General features: G+C 44.5%; 1 protein-coding gene and 1 non-coding gene across 2 annotated transcripts; both read left to right on the top strand.

The window, feature by feature from the left end:
* The first annotated feature begins 2,152 nt into the window (after positions 1 to 2,152).
* Positions 2,153 to 7,393, top strand: LOC122412409 (zinc finger MYM-type protein 1-like). The gene is made up of 5 exons (XM_043421885.1): positions 2,153 to 2,179; positions 4,374 to 4,451; positions 4,778 to 4,908; positions 4,997 to 5,969; positions 6,188 to 7,393. Exons 3-5 carry the CDS (start codon positions 4,808 to 4,810, stop codon positions 7,139 to 7,141), a joined length of 2,028 nt encoding a protein of 675 aa, XP_043277820.1. The 5' UTR covers positions 2,153 to 2,179; positions 4,374 to 4,451; positions 4,778 to 4,807; the 3' UTR covers positions 7,142 to 7,393.
* LOC122412862 (U1 spliceosomal RNA) lies at positions 3,826 to 3,987 on the top strand. The gene has a single exon (XR_006261444.1). It is a non-coding gene; the product is annotated as a U1 spliceosomal RNA (small nuclear RNA).
* Positions 7,394 to 23,920: the final 16,527 nt, after the last annotated feature.

Here is a 23,920-nt window from a genome sequence, read left to right as displayed (position 1 = left end):
GGATTTTTGACTATTCGAAACAAAAATAAAAAGATAAGTTTTCCATTTTTATAAATTACGTTCTGAATAATATGAATAAGTAAATAAACGAATAAATTTTGTCAGATCCTTGAAATTGTATCGTCATTTTCCCAAACACAAAATAGAATTGCTACATAACCTTTAACGAATCGACCGACTGGCTGTAACTGCGCGTTAAATTCAGACACTCGTGAGTGAATAATACATCACGAATATATCGTACATACGACACCTAATAATACCTACAATATGTTCCGGACAGTCTCGAAGAGCGTACACGCGGGCGGAGGTAAAACTGATGTGCGTGTGCGTTCATAAAATACATAGAATAAAACTCACGTATAGACGCACGTGTATACTTAATGTTTGCGATATCTCGAGACCGGTCGAAGCTCGGGTTAAACGCGACAAGCGATTTTAATATCGGGCGCTAATGCGCCCGACACGATAATCTCGGTGCCCGAGGTCCATACTTAACGTCGACTTAACGCTAATCCTGGCGGGAGTGGTGATGGTGGCAGTCCCGTTCGGGACAACGCATGTCTATACCGTATCCACGTTCAGCCATGTACAGTCCTCATTTCCCTCCCTCAGGCCACGGAAACATGCGGTTACTTGCATGCATGCTGCACATTATGCGGTTTATACGTGCCAACAACCAACGAAACTAAGAGCGAGTGAGCAAGACGGAATAGAAAGGGAAAGAGAGAGTGCGCATGCTTACGTAGGCACCGGTTCACCTAAAATCGTGTGACGCACGTACGCCTGCAGTTTAGTTTTACCACGACGTATGAATTACGAGAGTGCATTAACAAAGGGTCTAGAAATCGAGGTAGCCATTGCGTCGTTGAGTGAGAAATCACGACTCCGAATCGTTGAAAAATCTCTCAACATTGTCAGTTTCGATTCATGTCAGTTTCTCTATTTTTCCGGAGTATAATGCAAACTTGAAACTATTTGAGTCGCCTAACCTCACTTGGACTTTTCGAAATCGAAATTCTTTAACGCAGTTTGACCGATTAAAAAAGGCTCGGTTAGCCCACGCGTGGCAAAAATGGGCCGAAGTTTTTATTCTTTTGATCGGGCGAACGGTCCGGAAAAATTTCATTTTCAAACTGTTCAGCTATCTCTCCCGCATACTCACGGTTGCGATACACACCGACCCCTCCGACAGAAAAACTGAGCTCAAATCTGCCAGATTGAAAAAAACTCCAAGGGTTTTTTGATTCGCGATTTAGTGCTCGTTCGACTCGCCCGTAATTATCTTCGTTTACACGTTGTACGTAATGATATTATATGTAGCCGCATACCGATGATACTTAGCTTCCCCGCGGGTGAATACGGCTAGCGAGCTCGGATGCAGACTGCATTGCTCTTTACTGCATGTGTCCACACTTCGTGTGCGCAACGTATATTCGCGTAAACACATCCGCGTATAGTTATAGAGGAGCAGGGAATACTTAGGAAGTACGGAAGTGCGAAATGTTGAAGGAGAGAGAGCGAGATGGATGAGCTCGGGAGGGATTGAGTCTGAGTGAGAATCCTATACATGCTGACGGGGGAGTTAGTGCATGTAGTTACACATGGACCGTGCCGCTATTACGAGAGGAATAAGTGGATGCCGGGGCTCGCCTCTCCGGCCTGGCAGAACGAGCCAGGATGAACCTCGAGTGTGGAATTGTCGTTGATAACTGTTTACATGTATGTACATTACCGGTGCTGTTAACGCGAAGAGCAACCGACGACCTGCCAGTCGACGAGTTGGTCATTTCGGGTTTAGTGTGGTGAGCGTTGCCGCCGTTCGAGTCCTTCCTCGGTTCGACCATCAGTTGATGGTCGCGACGTTATATTATGTACCGACACCAGCGCAACGAGACACCGCTAATATTTTAGTTATTTGTGCGGAGCGAGACAAAGTCTCGGACTCCTTGATCGATGATAAATTGACCTGTTTTTATGCTTCGGAGGATAACGGGGGCTTTTAAATAAGTGCTTCGGGTTCATTCAACAGCTTCATTTAAGAGGATGGATCAGTCGGCGTATCGCAACCGTGCAGAGAAATAGCTCCAAATTTCGAAATCGAAATTCTTTGACGCAGTTTGTGCACACCTTCACAGCGAGACATTTCGTGCAGGTCATTTTGACATCGAATATCTCGGTAACTATGCGCTTTTCGGAATAAAAGGTTTAGTCACTTTTTGCAGTGAATTGATCCAACATTAAGGCTGCAAAGTCAGATTTCCAAAAAATCTTTTTTCATTCTTCAAAAATGTGCTCAAAGTTGATGGTGCGCGTAAAAAGCACTTTTTCGGTTATAAATCTCTCGTAAAAAATTAAATTTTGAGTTTTGAAAAAAATCTTTACAGAGTTTTACAGATAAGGGTCCATGCTTTAAGGGAAAAATAGTCCACTTTGCAACCGTTCCAAAAAGTGTATTTATTTTGGAGTATGAAGTTGGCTGTGCTCCCTACTTTTAGAGAGGGGATAACGATTTCTTAATATTGGGGGTTTTACTTGTAAGATGCTCATCTGTAAATGCTATTCATGTGAGAAAAAACTTTTGGGGTCAACCTGACCCCAGATGCACGCTAAGGGTTAAAAATATTAAGAATTTCAAAATGATAAGAATTTCATAAAATTTGGTAAATGCATTCTTTAAAAATATATAAGACAATAGAAATTTTTTTAGATTTTTCTACAACATAGCTCTCGAGTAATTGAACACTAAAGTTCAATAACTCGATTCAATAACTAACGCTTAATTATGCGATAACGATGTGGTAAAAAAATTTGTAAAAAATTGTATTTGTATACTTGATGCCAAAGAATGTTATCACCAAATTTTACCAAATTCTGATTATTTTTATTTCGTGATCCACCCTCCTTAAAAAAGGCTCTGTCAGCCGATTTTTGGAAGGGCCCTGCGTAGGCTGACAGAGCCGTTTTTTAATCGCTCGAACTGTGTCAAAGCATTTCGATTTCGAAAATTTCATGTGAGGTTAGTCGACTGATTCATGGAAGATCCCAAGTTCCAGCTTGGATGTACTTGATTTTGTTCAACAACGCGCACCAGGGATCGATTATCGGTGTCAGCAGCGCGTCTCGTTTGAGCCCGTCGTAATGCAGCTCGACATTTGTTGAACCTATTCGAAGTCGTTTTTGCAGAAGTTAATAAACGCCAGATCGGTGGCTCCGGCTCTCCGGCCTCGCTATCATTCTCTCTCCTTTTCATCCGGTCCTCATCTCGCTTTTATTTCCTCATACTCCGCGAATGTTCACTGCCTCCGGCATCTTTGCCTTTGCCATTTGTTCTCCGAAGCTTTCAAATTTCTCCTTTTTTCTATGCTTTTTCTCTGTTTCCGAGAAGCGAGAAAGCCTCAAAGGTAGAAACGTGAGAATGGGAGGAAACGTCACTGGAACACGCTTGCGACGAGCTCTTTTTGTGCCTTCCCCTTAATCACATATTTCATATTGATTTTTTTTTTTAATCCCACTCTCGTCTATAAATTTGATTGTCAATAATGTTTTTTTTTTTTTTTTTGTACTTTTACTCTCTCAATCGTCAAAACGAACTTGTTTTCTCGCCTTGATCGATCGGTGCTCGCTCGCCCAACGAACCCGCTATTGGGAATTCTCATTCCTTATATTCTCCCTCTACAAGCTTCACAGGCTGAGCGAGCCAGTCTTCTGACACAGGAATATAGTTCGGCCGTCGCCGCTACGCGGCGCATTTGCTCGAGATTTAACTCGCATACGGTGCGAGACCCGAGCGGTTATATAATCTAGCTTGTCGTGTGCCAAAGCATACTTACCTGGCGCAGAGGCTACCGTGATCAAGAAGGCGGTTCCTCCAGGGCGAGGCTCTTCCATTGCACTTCGGTTGAGCTGACCCTTGCGAATATCCCTAATGTGGATATCTCGGGCGTATAATTTTTGTTAGTCGGGACTGCGTTCGCGCTATCCCGGATACAGTGTTGCCAGTGTCAGTACAAATGTATTAGATTCAGTACTATTGCTCATTTTTTAGTACGCACGTACGACGGAAACGAAACTAGTACGACTTTTTTTTTCTGTCGGTACGTTCGATTTACCGACCGACTGGTGAAATTTGCTGCCTGCCCTCTATCTCATAACACGAAAATCTTATGTACAGCGTCATTTTTAACGGTTTTCTCGTTCCCGCCTGAACGTGTTTTTGTTTTGTGTTCATTTTCTTTCCATCTTCTGCCGATTCTCAAATCTTTTGGTTTATATAACTCCTGTACCTGTATAAGCATTTCATGAGTCATGAATAAAATTTAGCAAATGAAATATTAAAATAAGTGTGGAACTTCATCGTCGATATTCTATAGGATATACGTATCATCGGATTGTTTCACCTTAACCTAGCATCCTGCTTCCTGCTTTGTTGTTCTTTCAGAGTCCTAAAGGTAAATATGAGATGACAAGTTCGAGCAAGTTTTTGGTAGTCTTTTTTAATTTAAAATATAAGAAATATAATACAGTGCATAGCCCTAGTATTTATATTCAGATAAATCGATGAAGGTTAGAGCGGCACCTGATATGAGACTGACAATTTTCTACATACACTACTCCGTGTTTTTTTTCTCACTCAAGGGCTGATGAAAAGAGATAAAAAAACGCTCTATTAAAGACGATCAAATGAGTAATGAGACACTATTCAACAGATGTCACGTTTGAGTATGTAACAGTAGTAGGGGATTTGTCGGTGAAAGCCCACGCTTATCAATTTCAGATTCCCTTTTCACGATTTACGAAGACTACGATGGATCCGATTGTTCGAAAACGTTTAAGGGATAAGTCATGCTCAGATTCTTCGATCACCGATGACGAAGATACATCGCGGCAGAAAAAAAAATCCTCACGGTACCAATTACACCGAATTCCGAATCATATCGCAAACATTAATGCAGTGACATGATTTTTAGAGCACTCCAAAAATTTTTTCTTCTAGCTCGGTCAAAGTCTACAAACAGAAATTTAAAGAAGAGTGGCGGCAATCATTCGGGAAATGGCTGATTTGTACAGAAGATAAGAAACCTCGATGTACTGCGTGCAATAAAAATTTAGAGGGTGGATATTCCCATATTAAGCGTCATGCTGAAACGCAATTCCATATAAGGGAATTAGAAGTGGCTAGACAGACCCCTAAGCTTGATGTTATCTTTAAAAAGACAACTCAAAATGATCAAATGAAACAGAAGGCGAAGGATGCAGAGTTAAAAATGGTTATGTTTTTACACGAACATAATCTACCGTTTTTGCTCATGGAACATCTACCCTCTTTTGTAAAAAGCGTGTGCCCGGATTCAAAAATCGCTGAAAACGTTAAATGTTCCCGCACAAAAGCCACTGCCATCACGAAAGACTGCCTGGCGCCGGAAGCAAAAGAGGATATCTGTCGGCGTTTAAAAAACTCAGTCTACTCACTCATAATCGATGAAACGACTGATGTCGGAACAAAAAAATCCCTTGCCATAATCATTCGCTTTTTCGATGAGATGAAAATGAGTGTAGTCGATAGATTTCTTGGATTGGTTCAAATCGAAAGTGCTACTGCCGAATCTATATTTTCAACAATATTGAAATGTTTGAAAGAAGTGGGAATCCCTTTCGCCAACATGATCGGCTTCGCTGCTGATAATGCTTCAACCATGATGGGCAAAACGAATGGAGTGCAAGCACGATTTCGGCAAATTCTTCCACATATATTCGTCCTTGGATGTGTATGCCACTCCTGCCATCTCTGTGCATCTGCAGCAGCGAATAAACTGCCTAAATCGATCGAGGATTTTGCGAGGAGTGTCTACAATCATTTTTCCAATAGTAGCAAGAGGACAGGAGAGTTGGCAGAGTATCAAACATTTGTGGATCTCAAGCCTCAAAAAATGCTTAGACCAAGCCAGACTAGATGGCTGTCGCTTCAGGTAATTTTATTTTTTATTTAACTTAATTTTGTTGAAATTTTGATGTTTTATTACTTCAAAAACTATTTCGATTTTGAACTTCTATAATTAACCTTATCATAATTCGTATTTTCGTAATAATGAATTTGAAATGAAAAATTATTTTTCTTATAAAAAATATAGAATAATTGTGATGTATGATGATGTATCTGAATCGTGTATTTGTAACTGAATCGCAGGCTGCTGTTGATCGGATTCTCCACCATTGGGATGCGCTGACGCTCTATTTTACAAATGCAGTTTTCGAAGACAATCTGCATTCAACAGAATCGATACTCAATTGCTTGAAAACTCCGGTGTACAAACTGTATCTCACCTTTTTATCATACACGTTGGAAAGTGTAAACAAATTGAACCTCGAGTTCCAGAGCGAAAAGCCAAAGATCCAGTCTTTGAATAAATCCGTCTCTGAGCTTTTCAAATCTATGCTCAAGAATTTTATGCAGCCATCATATGTCGATAAGACACCACTGGAGAAAGTGCTAATCAGAAATCCACACAATTTTTTACCGCTCAACGAAATATATTTCGGTGCGAAAGCTGAAATATTAATTTCCAAAGGAGCCATTGAAGCTGTTGAACTTCAGAGGTTCAGGACCCGAGCACTGGATTTTTATCTCGAGCTATGCTCGCAAATACAAAATAGATTTCGTTTCAACGATCCGATGTTGAAATATGTCGAAATCTTCTCACCGGAGACTGCATTAAATGGATCGATCCGAAGTATCATTGTTTCAACCACACTCAACTTTCCGAAGTTGTTTAACGAAAACAACCTTGAAGGATTGGATGCCGAATGGCGACTGTTGCCTAATGTGCAAGACATTAAGAAATTTGAAAATTTCGATTTCGCAGAATTCTGGATGAAGATAGCGTGTTTGAAAAACTCTCTGGATGAGATGATGTTTCCGAATCTAACAAAATTAATCAAAGCCATTTTATCTTTGCCTCATTCATCAGCTGCAGCCGAACGGACGTTTTCACAACTAAATTTGATGAAAACGAAAAGCAGAAATCGACTAGATGTCGATACCTGTGAGGCAATTTTGCATTCTAAAGCACTATTAAACGAGTCAACGTGCTATAACTGGCAACCTTCATCAACGTTGCAAGCAAAAAAACCAAAAATTTGATTTGAAGTCATTTTTATCTTCTCCTTTCTACTACTTAGTTTTTAAATCCTTATGGAACAAAAACGCGTGAAACGTGAAATATAAATTTATGAATTATCGGAAGTTGTTTGATGTATAGTGGGCTCATAGTCATAAGATAAGGTGATCCACATATATATGATAAAACATGTGTAATATGTTATGTAACATGTTCTGTGATCTCAACTCCCTCGGGAAAAAGAAATGAATATATTTGATATTTGATACTTCTAATACAATTTAAAAAAAACTATAAAACGTTTCATTCCTACATTATTAAATTTATTATCATACATTACCAATAGCTTTTTGTATGGATACTACGGAATATTTTTTACCACGTGGGTAATAAACACAAGAATTCCCTTTAGTACGGAACGCTTCCCCTCTAGTACGATTTGTAAATGGCGCTAGTACGCAATGAGATTTCAGACTGGCAACACTGCCCGGATAAAATATATCAAACACAATATTCGTCGAACAATCTCAATCTGGTTCGAAATTTTAATCGTTCGGTTATTGGGGGCTGTTCCGAAATACATTTTTTTATTTCCAAGAGTGTTTTTCGAGAAAGGAATTTAGGGGGGGGGGGGGGGCAGTGCTCGGCAACTGCCGAAATCGTTGCAAAAGCCAGCGACTTGTCGGCCGACCAGAAACATGGTGACTGGAGTTTCCGTGGTATTGACGGAAGGAGAAGAAGAATTTTGTGCGACTAATTTTCTATCTGTGCGGAGTTTGGCCTCGGGGCGCCGATGATTTAGGACAAGACGGCGGTCGTTGCGGTCGAATTCGAGGAGGGTTTGCCGCCAGAGTACATAAGCAAGGAACGATGGACCGAGACAAATTGTAAAAGATAAAAGAGGGAGAGCGAGAGCCGGAGAAGAGGACGAGAAGAACCGAAGGATCAGGGTCTAGTATATACGTGGATTTATACCCGAGGGAACCTAACCTACCCTCTCTTCGTTATTTACGAGATTCCAGTCTCGTGCTCATCCGAAAATCCTTCGTAAACGAGTAGAACGGAGATGGTATTATAGTATAACACGAGGGTCCTTCGGGTCTCGTTCGAATTAATATTCCCCGACGTATACTATGTTTCCTAGGCTGCGAGCAGAAGGAACAGCGGGTGTTTTGGTGCTTGCGTCACTTTGCACTCTTCTTCCTCCCTCCTCGATGATGAAGGCTCTTTGAAAACCATTGGGCGACGAATCGAGAGCGGCTTAGTTGTCCCTCCAGGCTCTTCAAGGACTCCGGGCTCCTCTGGCTAGACCTCGAATTATTCGTTTTTTCATTTCTTTTGGCAAAGGGCCGAAGAGGGGGGAAAAAAGAGTCAAGTGCGCGGTTTCACGAGATCGGGTCGAGTCTGTCATTTCGATTCGTAACTTTATTCTTCAATTAGAAACAAATTTGAATGAAAGTTCGAGCTATTTTCCCAATCGCGTTAAGTGCACAATTACTTCCGATTTATTCGTGGATTTCAATGGATGCGTACGACTAATTGGAAAGTCGCCCGAGTTCCCTCGCATTTTGACGCGAGTCCACTTTAACGCCGTTCAATTTATTTGTTAATTTAGATTCGTTTGCGAAAAATAATGAAGCCATTTGACAATTCTCTTGCGTATTACGACCGCCATTAAGAGCCTTCGTGTTTAATGTTTATACATTGGATGCGAGAACTAAGGACGAGGTGTAACTACCTACGGCCCTGACTATAAGCCATTACCGTGAGAGCTACGGCGCAGAGAGTACCGGAGAGACACACTCCTCTCTCTGTGAGCATTGTTTCCCTTTCTCTCAGTCGCTCTCTCTCTCTCTCGCTCTCTGACGGTAACAAAGGGTGGTAGATAACATTGGTCCATGACACCACAGCTTTGCTGGCTGGGTTGTTGGCTCTGAGAACTCGAGTGCCGAGAGTACAGAGAGTGAGAGACAGACGGAAACCGACAAAGATGAAAGGGCAAGGCTGAGAGGGAATGCGAGAGAATGGGAGGAAGCAGAATACTCAAAGTCGCATAACGAAACGTGTCGCCTCTTTTAGTTCGGTACTCTCAGTTTACCTCCTTTCGCTTCCACCGCCCCAGCTCTACGTGTGCTTCCAAACTCTCTCTTTCCCTCTCTCTACATATCGTATAGTAAACAATAAGGACGAAGCGTACTCGTCGTTTATTTATCCCATCTCTGTTCTTCCACGACGGATATATTAATTCGTGTCTCTTTCCCACTAATGCGTTTCGAATGGTATTTTCTCTCTTCATCAGCCATCCTTGTTCTTCCCTCAATTCGATTCTCTTTATAATAATATTCTGAGTGTGAGCGTGGAGAAAGAGAGAATGCGACTTTTATAACACAAAGTGCTGCCAACATCGGTGGAGTTAAAGTCCACGACTGCAGCAGCTTCCAACGAAACAAAGTGTGCGCAATTTTCTTCCTCTTATTCTCTCTCTCTCTCTCTCTCTCTCTTGGTGTCTCTTTGTGTGCGGTGTACAGTGCATTAGGACTGGGTTACGACAGTAAATTTTCACTACCGTGTGGGCTTCTAATGGCCGCGGGAATGCAGCTGGTTTCAGTGGCCTCGCCCGTACTCTCGTCGGACGACGAGGACGAAGATGCTGCGGTGTTGCTCCGCAGTGATACGGAGCGAGAGTGCGAGGTAGAAGCTCGAGAGGAAATGAGGCGAGGAGGGAGGGAGGGAGGGAGCAAATGGAGGAGATCTCGAGGCGTAAAATGAACGACAGAGGGAAAGCTCTTGGTGCACTTTGCTTCGACCATTCTCGCGAAACGTTCTCGTGCGGGGTGAACGCCAGAGGAGAGATAGGAAGCAATGAAGAGGAGGAAGATGGGGTGAAACAAGAGGAGTTGGCCTGTGCGAGTAAGTTGTTCGCGGTTCCTCGGTGAAAAGCCTGCTCCGAAGCCAGTACCAGCCGCCACCACGAGATCCCCTTAATATTCCCGGAGTACCTGAACACCCCAGGAACTCGTATATACCATTCCCTGCAATTGTACCGCCCCGCGGTACACGTTTCCCCAACTCCCAACGATTTTATTCAGCAATACACGTACTTGGCCTTCCAAACAGACGCACACAGACAAACATTAAAACCGAAGGATAAACGAGTATTGCACATACAATATATCAATTCTTATTTGTATATATGAAGCGTGAATAGGGGCTGAAAGATATGAGAACCTGGCAGGTGTCACACGAACGAGGCCAAAAACAGGCGTCATAGCTGAGAAACATACGAGGAAGTATAACTTTCATAAGTGCAGTTAATGCACCTTTCTCTCCTCTCTCTCTCTCTCTCTCTTTCTATTTCGGCTCTTCCTCTTCAGCCTCAAAGCTAGAGATTGTATAAATGTAGCGGTTGCTGTGCTGTTTCTACGGTACAACTACCCTCTGACATGTACTAACTACCGTGTAGATCTTTCTCGCTTTACGTGCCTGTGTTATATGCATAGGTACATAGGCATGCATATACATATTTGAGATTAGTCGTATGTACAGCTACAATGTTAGTATCGCTGTGTATTATATTTCTCTTGATTAAATTTCTCTTTACTCGTCTCTTATTCACCCTCCACCTCTCAATCTCGACCTCTCTGTTTCTTCTTCTTTCGCCTTGCTCCAGCCTGCGGCCCCTCTCGCAGCTCTTGTTCACGCGCATATATACGTGTCCATATGTCTGCGTGTACATGTACTACCTGGGACCAAAGCTATGCAATCTGGAGAATTATTCCCAGCAGCTATGAAACAGCGTGCCGTTGCTATTCGACGCTGCTGATGCTTCCGGTGTGCTTCTGCCTCGAGCTATATAGTTATGTAGATTTCGAGAAAGAGAAAGGGGTCAGAGCGAGAGGGCGAGGGAGAAAGCTACGACCCTCTTTGACTGCGGTAACTACTGGAGTAAGTAGATATGTATAGCCGAGTAGACCTTGCGGTTACAGTCCTTCTCTCTCGCACTTTGATCTTCCCCGCTTCTCTTCCTCATCGGCCTTTCTTCCCCGACGATCGCCCTCGTTCTACTTATGTACTCCGTATACGCTCGGCGTCTTTCTCTCCCTCGGAGCATCTCCAGCGAATTCATCCCTCTCCTATGGAGACGCTGTGCATAACCTTCGGTGGGTTATAGTGTACGTGAGCTCGCTGCGGTAAGTGCGCGAAGCCGTGTTTCTCAATCATCCGAAATCGAATTCACCGCGAGACTCTCTCTCTCTCTCTCTCTCTCACACGCATATTCGTTGCTATCGACGTCGCTCGTATTATATGTGTGAGCGTTCATGTAGCGATGGATGCTTTATGTAAGGGCGAGAACCCACCGTAGATAGGCTCCAGACCATTGTTCTTGGGCTCGACGAATTAGAGCTTCGTGCTACAACGTTTCTCGGGCAAATGGAATGGCCGCACTCTCGTCGGAGTCGCGTCGCTATACAGCAATGTAAATTACACTCCTTGAGGGAGAGAAAAAGAGAGTTTTATCGAGAGAAAGATAACTGAGCTTGCGTTAAGATAGTTAATAATCCTTTTTCATTTCTTTCTTTCGTGATAGTCCATTTTTTTGGCTTTTATAACAAGTTTTTAGTGCCATTATTCAATACGAAGAGAACACTCTCTCGTGGATTCATTACAATCGATTTACGGTCGATTGCATTTTAGCTCTTTTACGAAACTTCGGGCAGGCTATCAACTCATCACGGGACTACTGCCGAACGATCGAACCGTGCAGATTGCGCCTGTGGAAAGTCACGTGGGACTGGCGCACAGGATTGCTGCTCGGTCCGGTCGACACAGTAGCCGCAGCAGCTCCGTCACGAGTTTTTACAACCTGCCAAACTTTCATAGCGTTTCCCGTAAATCTTTAGAAAAAACGAAAAACCCTTTCATGCCTATAAAAAACACAATCATTTGGCAGTTTCTAATGAAAAGCACATGAAAAGCATCGAGAGAGTTGTGTAGTAAATCATTTGTTTAAAGATCATTTGGAAACGGTTAGTCACAGTGGATCGAGGACCATTTATATCTGTGTATATCTCACACGTGCAGCATGCATTAAATACACGAACACAGTTGAATGGAAAGTGCGCCCTTGCTTGAAAGCGCTCTCAAGTGTAGGAGAGAGGGTGCGGACGATGGGTTCGTTGCATAGCGAACGATCTTACCGCGTGACCGCTCGAGTAGGATCGAAGACCACGTGGTGTAATTCGCTAATTAATGGGCTCAGTGCGGAGACTACTATCTCTCAATGCTGGCTCGTGGCAAAACCCTCCTCTTCCCTTCTCCTCCCTCCTTTCCCTCAAAACCTTCTGCTCCCTGTATTACCCACATCCTCTCTCGTTTTGCTCTCTCAACAGTCGACCGAGCGTGCGCTGACCGCAAGACTATCTCATCGACACTCCTCCGCATGTGCTTTTCCCTTCCTTCAATATGCCTCTCATCTTCCAACCATTTTGCCAGCAAACTAATCATCCGAGATGGGCGAACTGTATGCAAAGAGAAAGAATCTTTTTTCTCCCAGGCATCGCTTTCAATCCTCGGCTTCTTCAATTCCTGTCGTCCAGCCGCTGTGACGTCTGAGAAAATATGAAATAAAAACTGCGAAACGAAATAATCGTTTCGTTGTCGCACCGCTTCGATCAGAAGTCGACGAGAATCCGGACGTCTGGTGCGCTTGTAAATTTTGAAAGAATTAATAATCGCTCCGCCTTGATAGTTCGCATCGAATGCATAAACGCGAATAAAACTTGTTAGGTTACATCATAAAGATACTCGCAGGGACGCCACATTCGATAGGGTAGAAAATTGTACGGTGGCAAGACCGAATGATGGATAAATCCGTTGGAAAATGGGCGCGCAGCTCCTGTCCACAGACGTGTATGCAAATGTACAAATACAATGGTAAAAAGTACGAAGGAATCGAAGACGGAAGGGCAGGAGGAATAATGTCAAGGAGGAAAACTCTTGGGCGCGCGGAGAAGAAACCATGAAAGGCGTGCACAAAAGGATAAAGAGAGACGACACTTGTGGAATAATAGATCGATGCAGAATGAAAAATAAGTAGAAATGGATGAAGAAGACGGGGAAAGGGAAAAGGAAGGGGGAAGCAAGATCGAGAGTGTATGCGCAACGTGAAATATAAGTGCGAGAGAAAAAAGCGTGTACTCTGTCTTCTTACTACGAGCGCATTCAGCGAATGCAAAGGAAGAGAGAGGGCGCTTCCATATCTTTCGCCATTTCTCCATTTTATCTTCTCCATTGATAGACAATATATAAATATACAAATACGAGTATACACGTACGCGAGAATGCAATTTTTTGATCTACACCGCATAGAATATATTGACATACGATCGAGATGGACACGGAGCTTTGGACTTTGTTATATCGTCATAGTGTAATCTAGCCATCGTTTTCTCTCTCTCTCGCCCCCTCTTTCTCCCAGCCAACAAAAGTGTTGCTCGCCCATACAGATTTTTTTCTTTTCATCGTTGGTTGGGGAGGTGAAAAGAGACGACGCTTGCGTACAGCGAGCAGGCTACGTACCGGGTTCACTTCTGTACGGACGAGCGGAAAAAGGCTCAGTCCAGAGCTGATGAGAACCGGGGGTCCGTCGAGAGGAGGAGCTTTTTCTCTCTTTCTCTTTGAGCTCAGCTCTCTCGCTGGCTACGAAGACTTTTTCTTTTCTTCTTCAGCTCGTGAGTCGGCTGGCGAGGGGCTCTTGGCTCGCAGCGGCGAACCAGCAGCGGCGTTAGAAGCCCTATGCTCCTGAGGAGAAGTCAGGGCACCAAGGAATAAGTATATATAACACATAAATGTGTATGCGTAAAGCTATATCGCGAAGAGTGTCCAGGCTCGATAGGGAGAAGGAGGGAGAGAAAAGGGAAGAGTCCCTCTGTGTGCGACTAATAAAAGGGAACGCGATAGTGATGTGTGTGGGTGGCCGATAGTTTTGCCCTCGTAACGCGCCGTGTCGAGCTCTCATACAGTCTTGTCTCACTCTCTCCCCCAACATTAAACCGTCATCTTTGTTCGTTTTGCTCGAAATCTCTGGCTATCCTTTTCCTTTTAGCTCTAGCCTCTATCTGTATGTCCATTCGCATATGTATAGAGGCATACATAGGCACTAATACCGTCATGCAGCGATGGGTTAAGCCTATGTGTACATAGATGCGTTCGCATATATCTATAGAACGGCGTGTATAACGTTGCGGTACCATAGCTCGGTTGTACGAGTCCGCGCGGACTAATCGTTCCGAGTGGCGCGCCAACCGTCTCGCCCTGAGCCTCGTTGCTCGCTCATCATTGGTCGGTCCGCCCCGACGATTGGTTCTTTTTGTAAGCGTTTGCGGGGATCTTAGGAGAGCGGGGGCTCGTGAGATTCAGAAATGTTTGGAGCGATTGGTCGCGTTACGTATCCGAGGCTTGCCAGTGGTCGTGTACTCGCGAAACTCGACGAGTCCGCGCGGACCAGGATATATTATACTTTGCCACAGGAACTCTCCGTGGAGGAGCCACAAGCCGCTTCCACAGTTTCCACACTCAACGCCCGGCCTCGCACTCGCTCGCGCTCGCTCGCTCCTTTCCACGATGAGGCTTGCTCACGACCGCGCCACGAAACCCCGTCGCCGTCACCGCGCAGCGGGGCTATATTTACCCCACGGTAAGGTCGTCGTCGGGGTGGAAAACGCTCAAATGGGGTGGTTTAACGCGAACCTCGCCCTCTTCTCTCTCCCTCTCGCACTCGCTCTTCCTTCCTCGGTTCTCAGCCCTCTTCCTCTTTACTGCTAACCCTAGAACCAGAAGGAATCACCCGGGAACGTCAGCCCGAACAAACTATAGGTTTATACGTATTTGTATATTTATATACGCGCGCGAGCGAGCATCCCCGTCTCTACGTGTGTGCTGCGAGCTCCCCTGTCCGCGTCTGTAGCAACTCCCGCGGTCGTGGCTCCCCCCTGGCGTCGCGACGTCCACCTCGTGAAGAACGCTAAGAGCAAATGCGACAGAAACCGGAAGCGCTCCGGAGAGGCCGCTCCCGCATCAACCCAAGAGAGAATATCCAACCGAGCGCGAGAAAGACGGAACGCGCTTTCCTTCCCTCTTCCTCTCGGCCTCTCCTCTTCCCGAAACAACGTAACGACGAGCGAAATTAGGTAATTCGGGCTCGTAATAATGCGAGGACCCCGCCTGGTAATGAATCGGGGAATGCTCGCCCTCGCTCTTCCTTCCACTCTTCTCTTTCCCTCTCCCCGTCGACGAGTCTTCTACATCCACGTGGAAATTAGGGCCATCTGACCTTCTTCCCCGCGTTCTATAATGCCAGCTTATACACCCACTCGCCCTTGCATATATTTATTTATCTACCCATAAATACGTATCCTGCACAAACATGTATCTATATGTTTGCAAACTTACACGCGAGTACCCTGCTCTCGAGCATGTTTACTCGCGATAAAAAAAAAACAATGCTGTGCGCTATTAAAACTCCCTTGGTACTTAAAGAATAGGTAAATTAGCGCCGGGCGCTTTGTTATTACCATTTGCTTGTTGCTTTTTCACCAATCCGCCGTTATTTCTAATCGAGCAATTGGAAGCTTACAATCTGCCAGAATACAGGCACGAAGATTGTTTTGTCGTGAAGAATGACAATTCGTGGAGGAATCTGCGTGGAAGGGTCTCGAATTCGCGCCGATTCGCACCGTCCCGTTGATCAAAATTCTTTAGTTACATTTTTTTTGTAAAAAACAAAAAAAAAATTGTTCGACGTTGAGAAAAACTAGTGAAACGTTTACCTTTGCGAGAACGAGTTAATGTTTTAGGGAGCGAGCTGAACATTCGGGTAGGCAACGTCTTGAGAGGTTAACTCTCTTGTCTGCCTCGGGTCTTTTGCCATCACTTTCCGGTGAACGACATCGACCACGTTTTTCCCTTATTTTCTTTCGTAGCTGCACCGCGTTTTTCTATTTCCTCTTATTCTCTCGTCGCTCTTGTACCATTCTCGAGGTTTTTCCTTTCAGCGAAACTACTCGACTTTCTTCCTCCGTCTCGTTGACTCCTCTTAGTCTCTCCTACCTTCGGCGAGCTTCGTGAATTTTCTTTCCCCTTTTCTCCCTCAACCGTTAGCCCAGCCTCGACGTTTTGCTGGTTTTTACATCATGCATTATATATACACGTCGCAGCAGACGTACTATCTTCGGGGGCTCGGAGGGATACATGGATTCTCTCTACCTGCCTCGCTTTCTTCGATGCTTCTCTTCCGAAAGATCGTAAAGGAGATTGCTTCCTTCTTGGCAAGACGAGATAAAGCGAGGAGGAAGAGACACAGAGGAGAGACGGGAGAACGCGAAGACGACGCCCGATGTACTCGAGTCCTCGATAGAGTCGGTGTAAGAGATGGCACGTGTATATACGCGCAGAGATATACGGGATGGGGAAAAGACGAAAGAGAGGAGGGAGGCAAAAAAAATTTGGAAGACTGAGGAAAAAGAGCCCGAACATTCTCTTGGACCATTTATCGACTCCGTCGAAAAAGTTTGAGAGGGGAAAGAGGAAAAAAAAGGGAACCGAGCGTTAACTTGCTCGGCCACTGAAATAGTTTTCGAGGGTTCACTACGCTATTGCCAGCATCCACTACGGTTATCGTTTTTTCTCCGCTACGCTTTCGTGTTGAAGTATCCGCGCGGCGGCTATACCTGTATTTTGTATAACAAAGAAGAGCTCAGGGGGTAAAAAGGATGAGAAAAGGAGGAAAGAAGAGCGGTAGTGAAGGAACGTACATCCGGTTGTTTGGCACGAGATTCGTGCAAATAACCATCGTGTATTTTTCTCGAGAAAGCCCGGTCCATCTTCCGACATATCAAATTGAAACTTTGCTCCAGGGGCAAACCTCTCGTACAGGATAGATGAAAAATTCCTTCGACGACATTTTCTACGTCAGATTATCCCAAGATTTTCGTCTCCCTGTCACCGCCCCCCTTTTTGTCTCGACTTGTACACGTCATCGGGGAATCCTCGGCAACGATAAGATTTATATATTTATTTCGACAGATGCGTAAAGCAATGAGAATATTTCATGACAAATGTTATTCCACCGACTCTTCGTCGGCGTCTCAAACCTTTTGACTTTCGGGGTATGAAATCGCGAGACAGAAAAATAGTGCGAGGGTGAGAAAATAGATGGTCGGAGGAGTACGAACGTCGACGCCTTTGGCAACGAGTCACTTGGGAAATTGTCGTCAACGAGAACGCCTCTCTCGTCGGTACTCTGATCTTCCAGCACTCGGTCCTTTAGTTCCGGCACGTTTCTTGCGCTCTACGTGTTTGCCGGCACCCTGAGTCGCGCACGCCGAGAGATCGAGAAAACAGATATAAAGCCCTCCCCGCTCGCGCGTACATAACGAGGCAAGAGCAGCCAACTGATAAATATTTGTTGCGATGGAATAAGACACGAGTCTCGTCGAAAGTGTGATAACCTCGTTAGTCCTTGACGAATAATTAAGTGCACCGGAAGATTTTCGCTTCCGTTAAATTCGCTCGCGGATGCGGACATCGATCTCGAGAGAGGAAAGAATAACGAGGAAGAAAGTAAACGAGCCTGCTGAGAGGCTACATGCCTGTGATGGAGCCGAGGTCAGGGGAATACTGTCGATGGAGGGAACGGAAAGGCTCTGCAGGAATGAGAGACTCGGGTAAAATGAACTTGGGAGATGCATTCAGTTATACATGTGTATATGGTCTAGGTATGAAAACTCTTCTTTACTTTCGAACGGTATTTTCTCATCGCCCTTTGCGCAAAAGGTTGGATAGGAAAAAAGCAATTTTCTCTCGGGTAGGAAAAAAAAGAGAAATTTGCGTGATCGACCAATCGGTTGAGGATCCCTGCAACCCCCGGAACTCCGGTTGATGTCCTTGCTCTTCTTTTTGCGCTCCCCTTTTTCCCCATCTCTCCCTTTTTTCTCCCTCATTTCTCGTGAACGCTCGTTCTCTCTCTCTCTCTCTTTCGACACGGCTCTTCCGTCCTCGTCTTTCTCGCATTTTTTTCTCCTCTCGTATTCCTCTTTTATCACGATTTCTCCTGCTCCGACTCACCTCCCGCGCTCTCACTCGTTCTTCATGGCCAACTATAGAGGCTCGCTCCCTCGACGAAAACTCTCGTCGGCTCTACGCCGGATCATAGTGCACGAGTGCACCCGCCGCGCCGATATACTCCTCTCTCAACGTCCTCCTCTTTCGCACGCTCTCCTCTGGCACCTCCGCTATTACTGTTTCTCTCTGGTTCACTCTTCGCGGTTGGAGCTCCGGTCGGAGCTCCGAGAGACCGCGCGCACGGCCAAACTTTTTCTCTCGACGCTTTTCATTCCGGCTACACTCTGCCCTCTCGCTTGCCACCCCTTGGCACTCCACTTCTCTCGCTGATTCGAGCCTCCTCCCATCTTTTCCCTTGCTCCGCGGCACTCCTCGTTTTTTTCCTCTGCATATTTCCCAGCTTTCGAATCTTCCTCATCTCTCGCTCTACGCTTCACCCCTCTTGCTCCTTTTATCTCCGAGCCAAGCTTTCCAGCACTCTCATTCTCTCTCCCTCTCCCGTCCCTCATCCCACGCCGTACTTTTCTCTCCATCAACCTTCCCTCTATCACGCTTTCCCTCCAACCCTTGATCCCCCGCGACCCCCGGCTCCCTTCCCGCCGCTCCAACCTCGAGGTGGAACCGACCGAAAAAAGTTTATCGCAAAATGGCTGCCCGTATTTACGCGATTCGGGGGCGGAGGCTTTTTCCCTACTCTCCAACCTTTCGCCATTGCGTTCTCGCTTCTCCCTTCATTCGCCTTTTTTCATCCAATCTTTTTCTCTCTCTCTCTCTCCTCCTCCTCCTCCTCCTGCTCACACATACATGTATAGATGCGTGCCTCTGGTGCGAGCTCCGGTGCACTCGCAATGGGCTGGCTCGCCGATGCAACTCCGCCACCCCTGAGTACTCGTGGAACGACCCGACTCCCGCCGAGAGCTTTTGCATAATAAAACAGAGCTCTTCCACAAGGGACGACGCCGCTCGAACTCTCCTCGCGCTCTCTCGACCTGGCCCCGTTACATCTATACCATCTCCCAGGAGTACCGTATCGCTCCTCGACCATCCTCGTCAAAAAAACGTATATGATAACACAAAAAGTGTACACGTTTTCCCACATACTGACATTTTTACTCCTCCATCCGTGCGAAGCTTTCATCCACCGTGCTTCAACTGCATACACATTACGTGCGAGATAACTTTATTTCTCAAGAATCATAAAAATAGCTACGAGATCATTAAGTTTATGGAGTTATTGTCCAGGTGACCTTTGTCAGAGTACTTTTTACAATTACACGCAAACACTTGGGCGATTTAATCTTGTTCTTTTTCTTTCTGCTGAAAAATATATTGAAAAGATGTTACCGTGAAAAAGATTTTTAATAAATAATTCATTACTCGAGCACACGCTCAAAAAACTCTGAACGTGAGAATTGAAATAAAATTAACGGTTTTGGCGCTCATTCAAAGCACGTTAACGAGCAGAGTCGTTTCCATCTGGGGTCACGCATAATGGCCCCTCGCAGTTACCGTTTTTCTCTAAAGACCCAGAAACCAAAACCGCAACGGTAATAACTTGAGAAAAGGTTTGTCCCCGTTGCAGATTTGCTGCTAGGAAATTTGTGAATTTACACGGATCCTCAGATCAAACAGGCGAGTTACAACAGCGAAAGAGAGAACGAAAAATAAGGGCCAAAAACCGTGAGATTTTCGAGTGCCAAATTTCGTTGATTATTCTAACTGTTCAGAAAAAACGGCAAGCATGAAAGGAGATGTGAGGAAAGGAAAAGCCAAAACGTCAGAGAGAAAGAGAGAGAGAGAGAGAGAGAGAAGAATCTTTGGCGTTACACCAGAACGAAAACCAGCCCGGCAGGTCGTTTGCGTTCACGCCTCGTTTACTCATTCCGTCCCGGCGGATCTGCTCTACTGTTACCACTAGCAACTAATATTCCGTACGCTAGTAGTAACTCCCGTTGATTCTCAGTCGTCTCAACGCGCGCTCAACTGACGACGAGAGAACGCAATGGCCTGCTCGAAAGATTTGATGCAGGAAATAGCCTTGTCTTCGCTCTCGTCAGCTAGCTGCTTGCTCTTCGGAGTTAATACTATAGGAAAGCAAATATACTGCCAAGGAAGGGATGGAATGTAGGAAAAGTTTACGAAAATCGTGCATATTTTGCACAATATATAATCTATTTGTATACACAAACAATGCACACGAATCTCGTGAAAAATTTTCACTTTCGTTTATCAATTAGAAATTTAGACGTGCTCCATCGGCTTTTTAAGGTCGAAATGATATTTTTTTGATAATTCCACTATTTATCGGGTATCCGGATTGTTCAAACAAGGTTTCGAGCCACGGCTCCTGATTCGTCTCATTCGGATTGAGACTATGAAGTTGGAAGCTCGCAAAAACGTTAGCAAAAAACCTCGCATCCATCACCTCGTTCGATGTGTATAGAGCCAGAGATATAACACGCCTTAATAATCAGTGACATTGTACGCAGTGACAGAGAGAGGGAGACGAGAAAAAAAATGAAAAATATTCCTCAAGAACGGAACGAGAGATAAAATAAAAAGAGGACGATTGCGTGCAGCACGAGGAAGTAACTAACCGCGGATATTTGCAAATGGCTGTGCTCTGTAAAGGTGCAAATAGTTACGAGACGGTGCAAAAGCTGAGAGTAAATTCGAGAAGCAAACGAAACTTTTTTACTCGAGGCTACAAGCGGCGGAGAGGAAGCGGAGGAATGTAGAGAACGAGCGATGGAAGGCCCTCGAAAAAGTGTGCATCCGAACGAGATAGAGAGACAGCAGTATATACATAAAAGTCAGAGGATAAGACAACGACGGAACGCGAGCGAGAGAGAGGAGACTGAACAGTGTCAATTACAGCTGCGAGGAATTAATTTATGAGCATCGCACTGCTGCGGAGCGTACTCCCCATGCGGTATCCTTGCTGTTCAACGTTTGCCATTTTAAATACAAAGTCTCGCGTCGGCGACTTTTTATTTGATCGTTTTTTCCCCTAACATCCCACGCCGAGCGATATCTCGTTATCGCTTTTTTCCAACTTTTACTCTCTTTTTTCGTGCCCTCTTTTTTCGATACATTCATCGCGGGACCCTTATCGGCTTCTCGTTACGTATATCGCTACTTTTATCCCCCGAGTACTATCGTAAACGCGGCAGAGGGCACAACTGGCTATGGCTTGTACGAGGGATTCGTGACTTTTTCATATCTCCTGATGTATACATGCAAGAGCGAGCATGTTTTTACCCTCTCGCAAAACCCGCTGTCAGTTCTCAGATTTTATTCCCCCGCTCACTGACGTTCCTACGCTCGTTTTTTTACTACATTTTAATCCATTGTTCCGGCAAGCTTTTCTCCATCATTTTTCTAGTTTCACCGACGATGTGAAACTTTTTTATTCAAATAATAACGAAGAAACGACAAATTTGTGCAAAAATATGAAAAATTCTCCACGTTTCTCATCCCAAAAACAATATTAAATGGAAGAAGCGATACGATCGTGCACGCGCGCCTTTACGGTGAGCACAAAATATCTATTTTCCAAAGACATTATGTCCAATCGAATTGACAAGTTTCAGAGCACGCTTATGAAACTTTCCCTATCGTTCGAGATCATCGGATAAAATCTAATTGAAACAATCCCCAACGAAACTCCTTTTTTTCCCTTGTATTTTCCAACGACAACACGTGAATTTTTCAAAGTGTGCATTTTCCAATTAGACACGAGAGTTTCAAGTTTTTTTTTCGAACACGAAATGTCTCACTTAATTGCGAAATTATCTGTATCATGATGTAAAAAAAGATACGCGCGAACGTTCATATTTTTTTTCATCGCGTCCCTCATGTCGTAAAGTCTACATATAACGTAACACACACGTCAGAATATATAGATATATATATTCGTAGGAGTTGCGAGTACCGAGTCAACAGCACCTGCGAACACTTTCATCGCCGCTTCGTAACAACTGTCCGTCGACTTTGCTCCCTAACGCATTAGTGATACAACATTCTGTATACGTTCAAATACCCACACAAACACATACACACACGTCGTGTGTATGTTTGATTCTAGACACGGTACCCTCCACAGCATTATTAAACAGCCTCGGAGCGCCGTTTTTTCTCTAATGCACATATACACAATTTTATATATGTAGTCGCCGGATAGCACACACAAACATAATTAGTTACGTGAGCATAATAAATTCTTAGCAAACTGCTCTTTATACGATTCTTGGTTGATGCTGTTCGTACCCTCGGAATAAGAGGCCTGAAGAAATAGAGCGAGAGGAAACGAGAAAGAGAGAGAGAGAGAGAGGAGAAAAAACATCAGTCTTGTTTCCCCAGGGCGATCGAAGCACGAACTCGAAGAGTTCTCGAACCACACACACTAAGTTTTTCCACTTCCTCGTTGTGTCGTTACAACGAGATCGTGCGTGGTGCACGATTCAGCCATTTCTTCTTTACGTCTTTCCTTGCACGTCAGTCGCTACCTTCTTTTTATCCCTTTTTTCATCTCGTCATTATCGTCCCGGCCGTTTTACAAGGCGCGTATCCGCGCGCATTTAACTCGTTCGATCGTCACGTGTATAGTCACTTTTACGGAGTATATGCGCACTTTTGAAATCTATACGTGCACTTGTTCGGTGTCTCCTCCGTGTGCGACTACCGGTATCGTCGTTCCTTATTTACACGATGCTTTCCTAGCTAAACTCGCTGCATTTATGCCGTCTGCTCATCGTCTAGCGGACTCGGTAAAAACTACTTCGCGAACCGTTGAACCTTGGTTACGTTGTGGCTATTGCGATTCTTGGACCGCGGAATCAAAGTCACGTGGCTGAAGCATGAAATCGGTGAGAAAACGTGAAAAAAACAATCAATCAAAGCCGCGACGTATAATTTGTGCAAATCTGGAATTTTTCAATAATATAAAACTCTGTTTGTCATCACAATTGTTCATTACAATTTTGTGCTGGAATAAGCGTCCGAGATGTAAGCAGACACGCTTGGATACGAATTTAACCATGTCCCTCTTCGAAGAAGTTTTCGCGTCTTTTTTAAAATGTTTGATTCGATTAATGTTTTTTTTTATCTCGTATTATTCAATTAAAATTTCAATTATAATTATATTTTTGAATTATTAAACTGTAATCAATTGAAATGAAATGGAATTGTGCTAAACTGAAAGATTGTTCGAGTACGTTGGTTTTAGATATTTGACAAAAATCGGGACTCAACTGTACCTTCGTACAGACCGGATTGAATGTACGGTAGTGAGAAAGAAAAATATGTGTGTAAGGAATACGATAGAAGGTTGAAAGGATGCAGGGTTGACTCTGTTAGAATCGATGTGCTCGTCGAATTATCTCGAGTCTTACCGCGGTTAATTCTTTAAATGGCTATCGTTCGCGTACACAAGTAAATACAGTACTGTATGTAACGTTACTGTTCCACATGACGCGCATGAAGACAAGAGTAGCCTTTTCTTTGGTTAACCTCGTGGTGCGGAGTTTAAGACTTTCAGGTGAAATCGACGGGGTGGCTGCGGATGCTCAGTGGCATAGGTTCTTCGGGTATAAATAAATGGGTTTTATCGAGCTGGGAACTTGAGCGAATGCGTGTGTGTGTGAGTTTTCACATATAGGCTACCACCCTGTCGTCTTTCT

The sequence above is a fragment of the Venturia canescens genome, chromosome 6 (assembly GCF_019457755.1).
Source record: "Venturia canescens isolate UGA chromosome 6, ASM1945775v1, whole genome shotgun sequence".
Lineage (NCBI taxonomy): Eukaryota > Metazoa > Arthropoda > Insecta > Hymenoptera > Ichneumonidae > Venturia > Venturia canescens.
Note: the sequence above shows the minus strand (reverse complement) of the source record. Positions and strands in the feature narration are given on the sequence as shown.

Excerpts from the sequence above, each read along its gene's own strand:
- LOC122412409 (XM_043421885.1), top strand. The coding sequence starts at position 4,808 with ATGGATCCGATTGTTCGAAAACGTTTAAGGGATAAGTCATGCTCAGAT. Across the intron at positions 4,909-4,996 it reads CAGAAAAAAAAATCCTCACG|CTCGGTCAAAGTCTACAAAC; the intron begins GTACCAATTACA and ends TTTTTCTTCTAG. Across the intron at positions 5,970-6,187 it reads CTAGATGGCTGTCGCTTCAG|GCTGCTGTTGATCGGATTCT; the intron begins GTAATTTTATTT and ends ACTGAATCGCAG.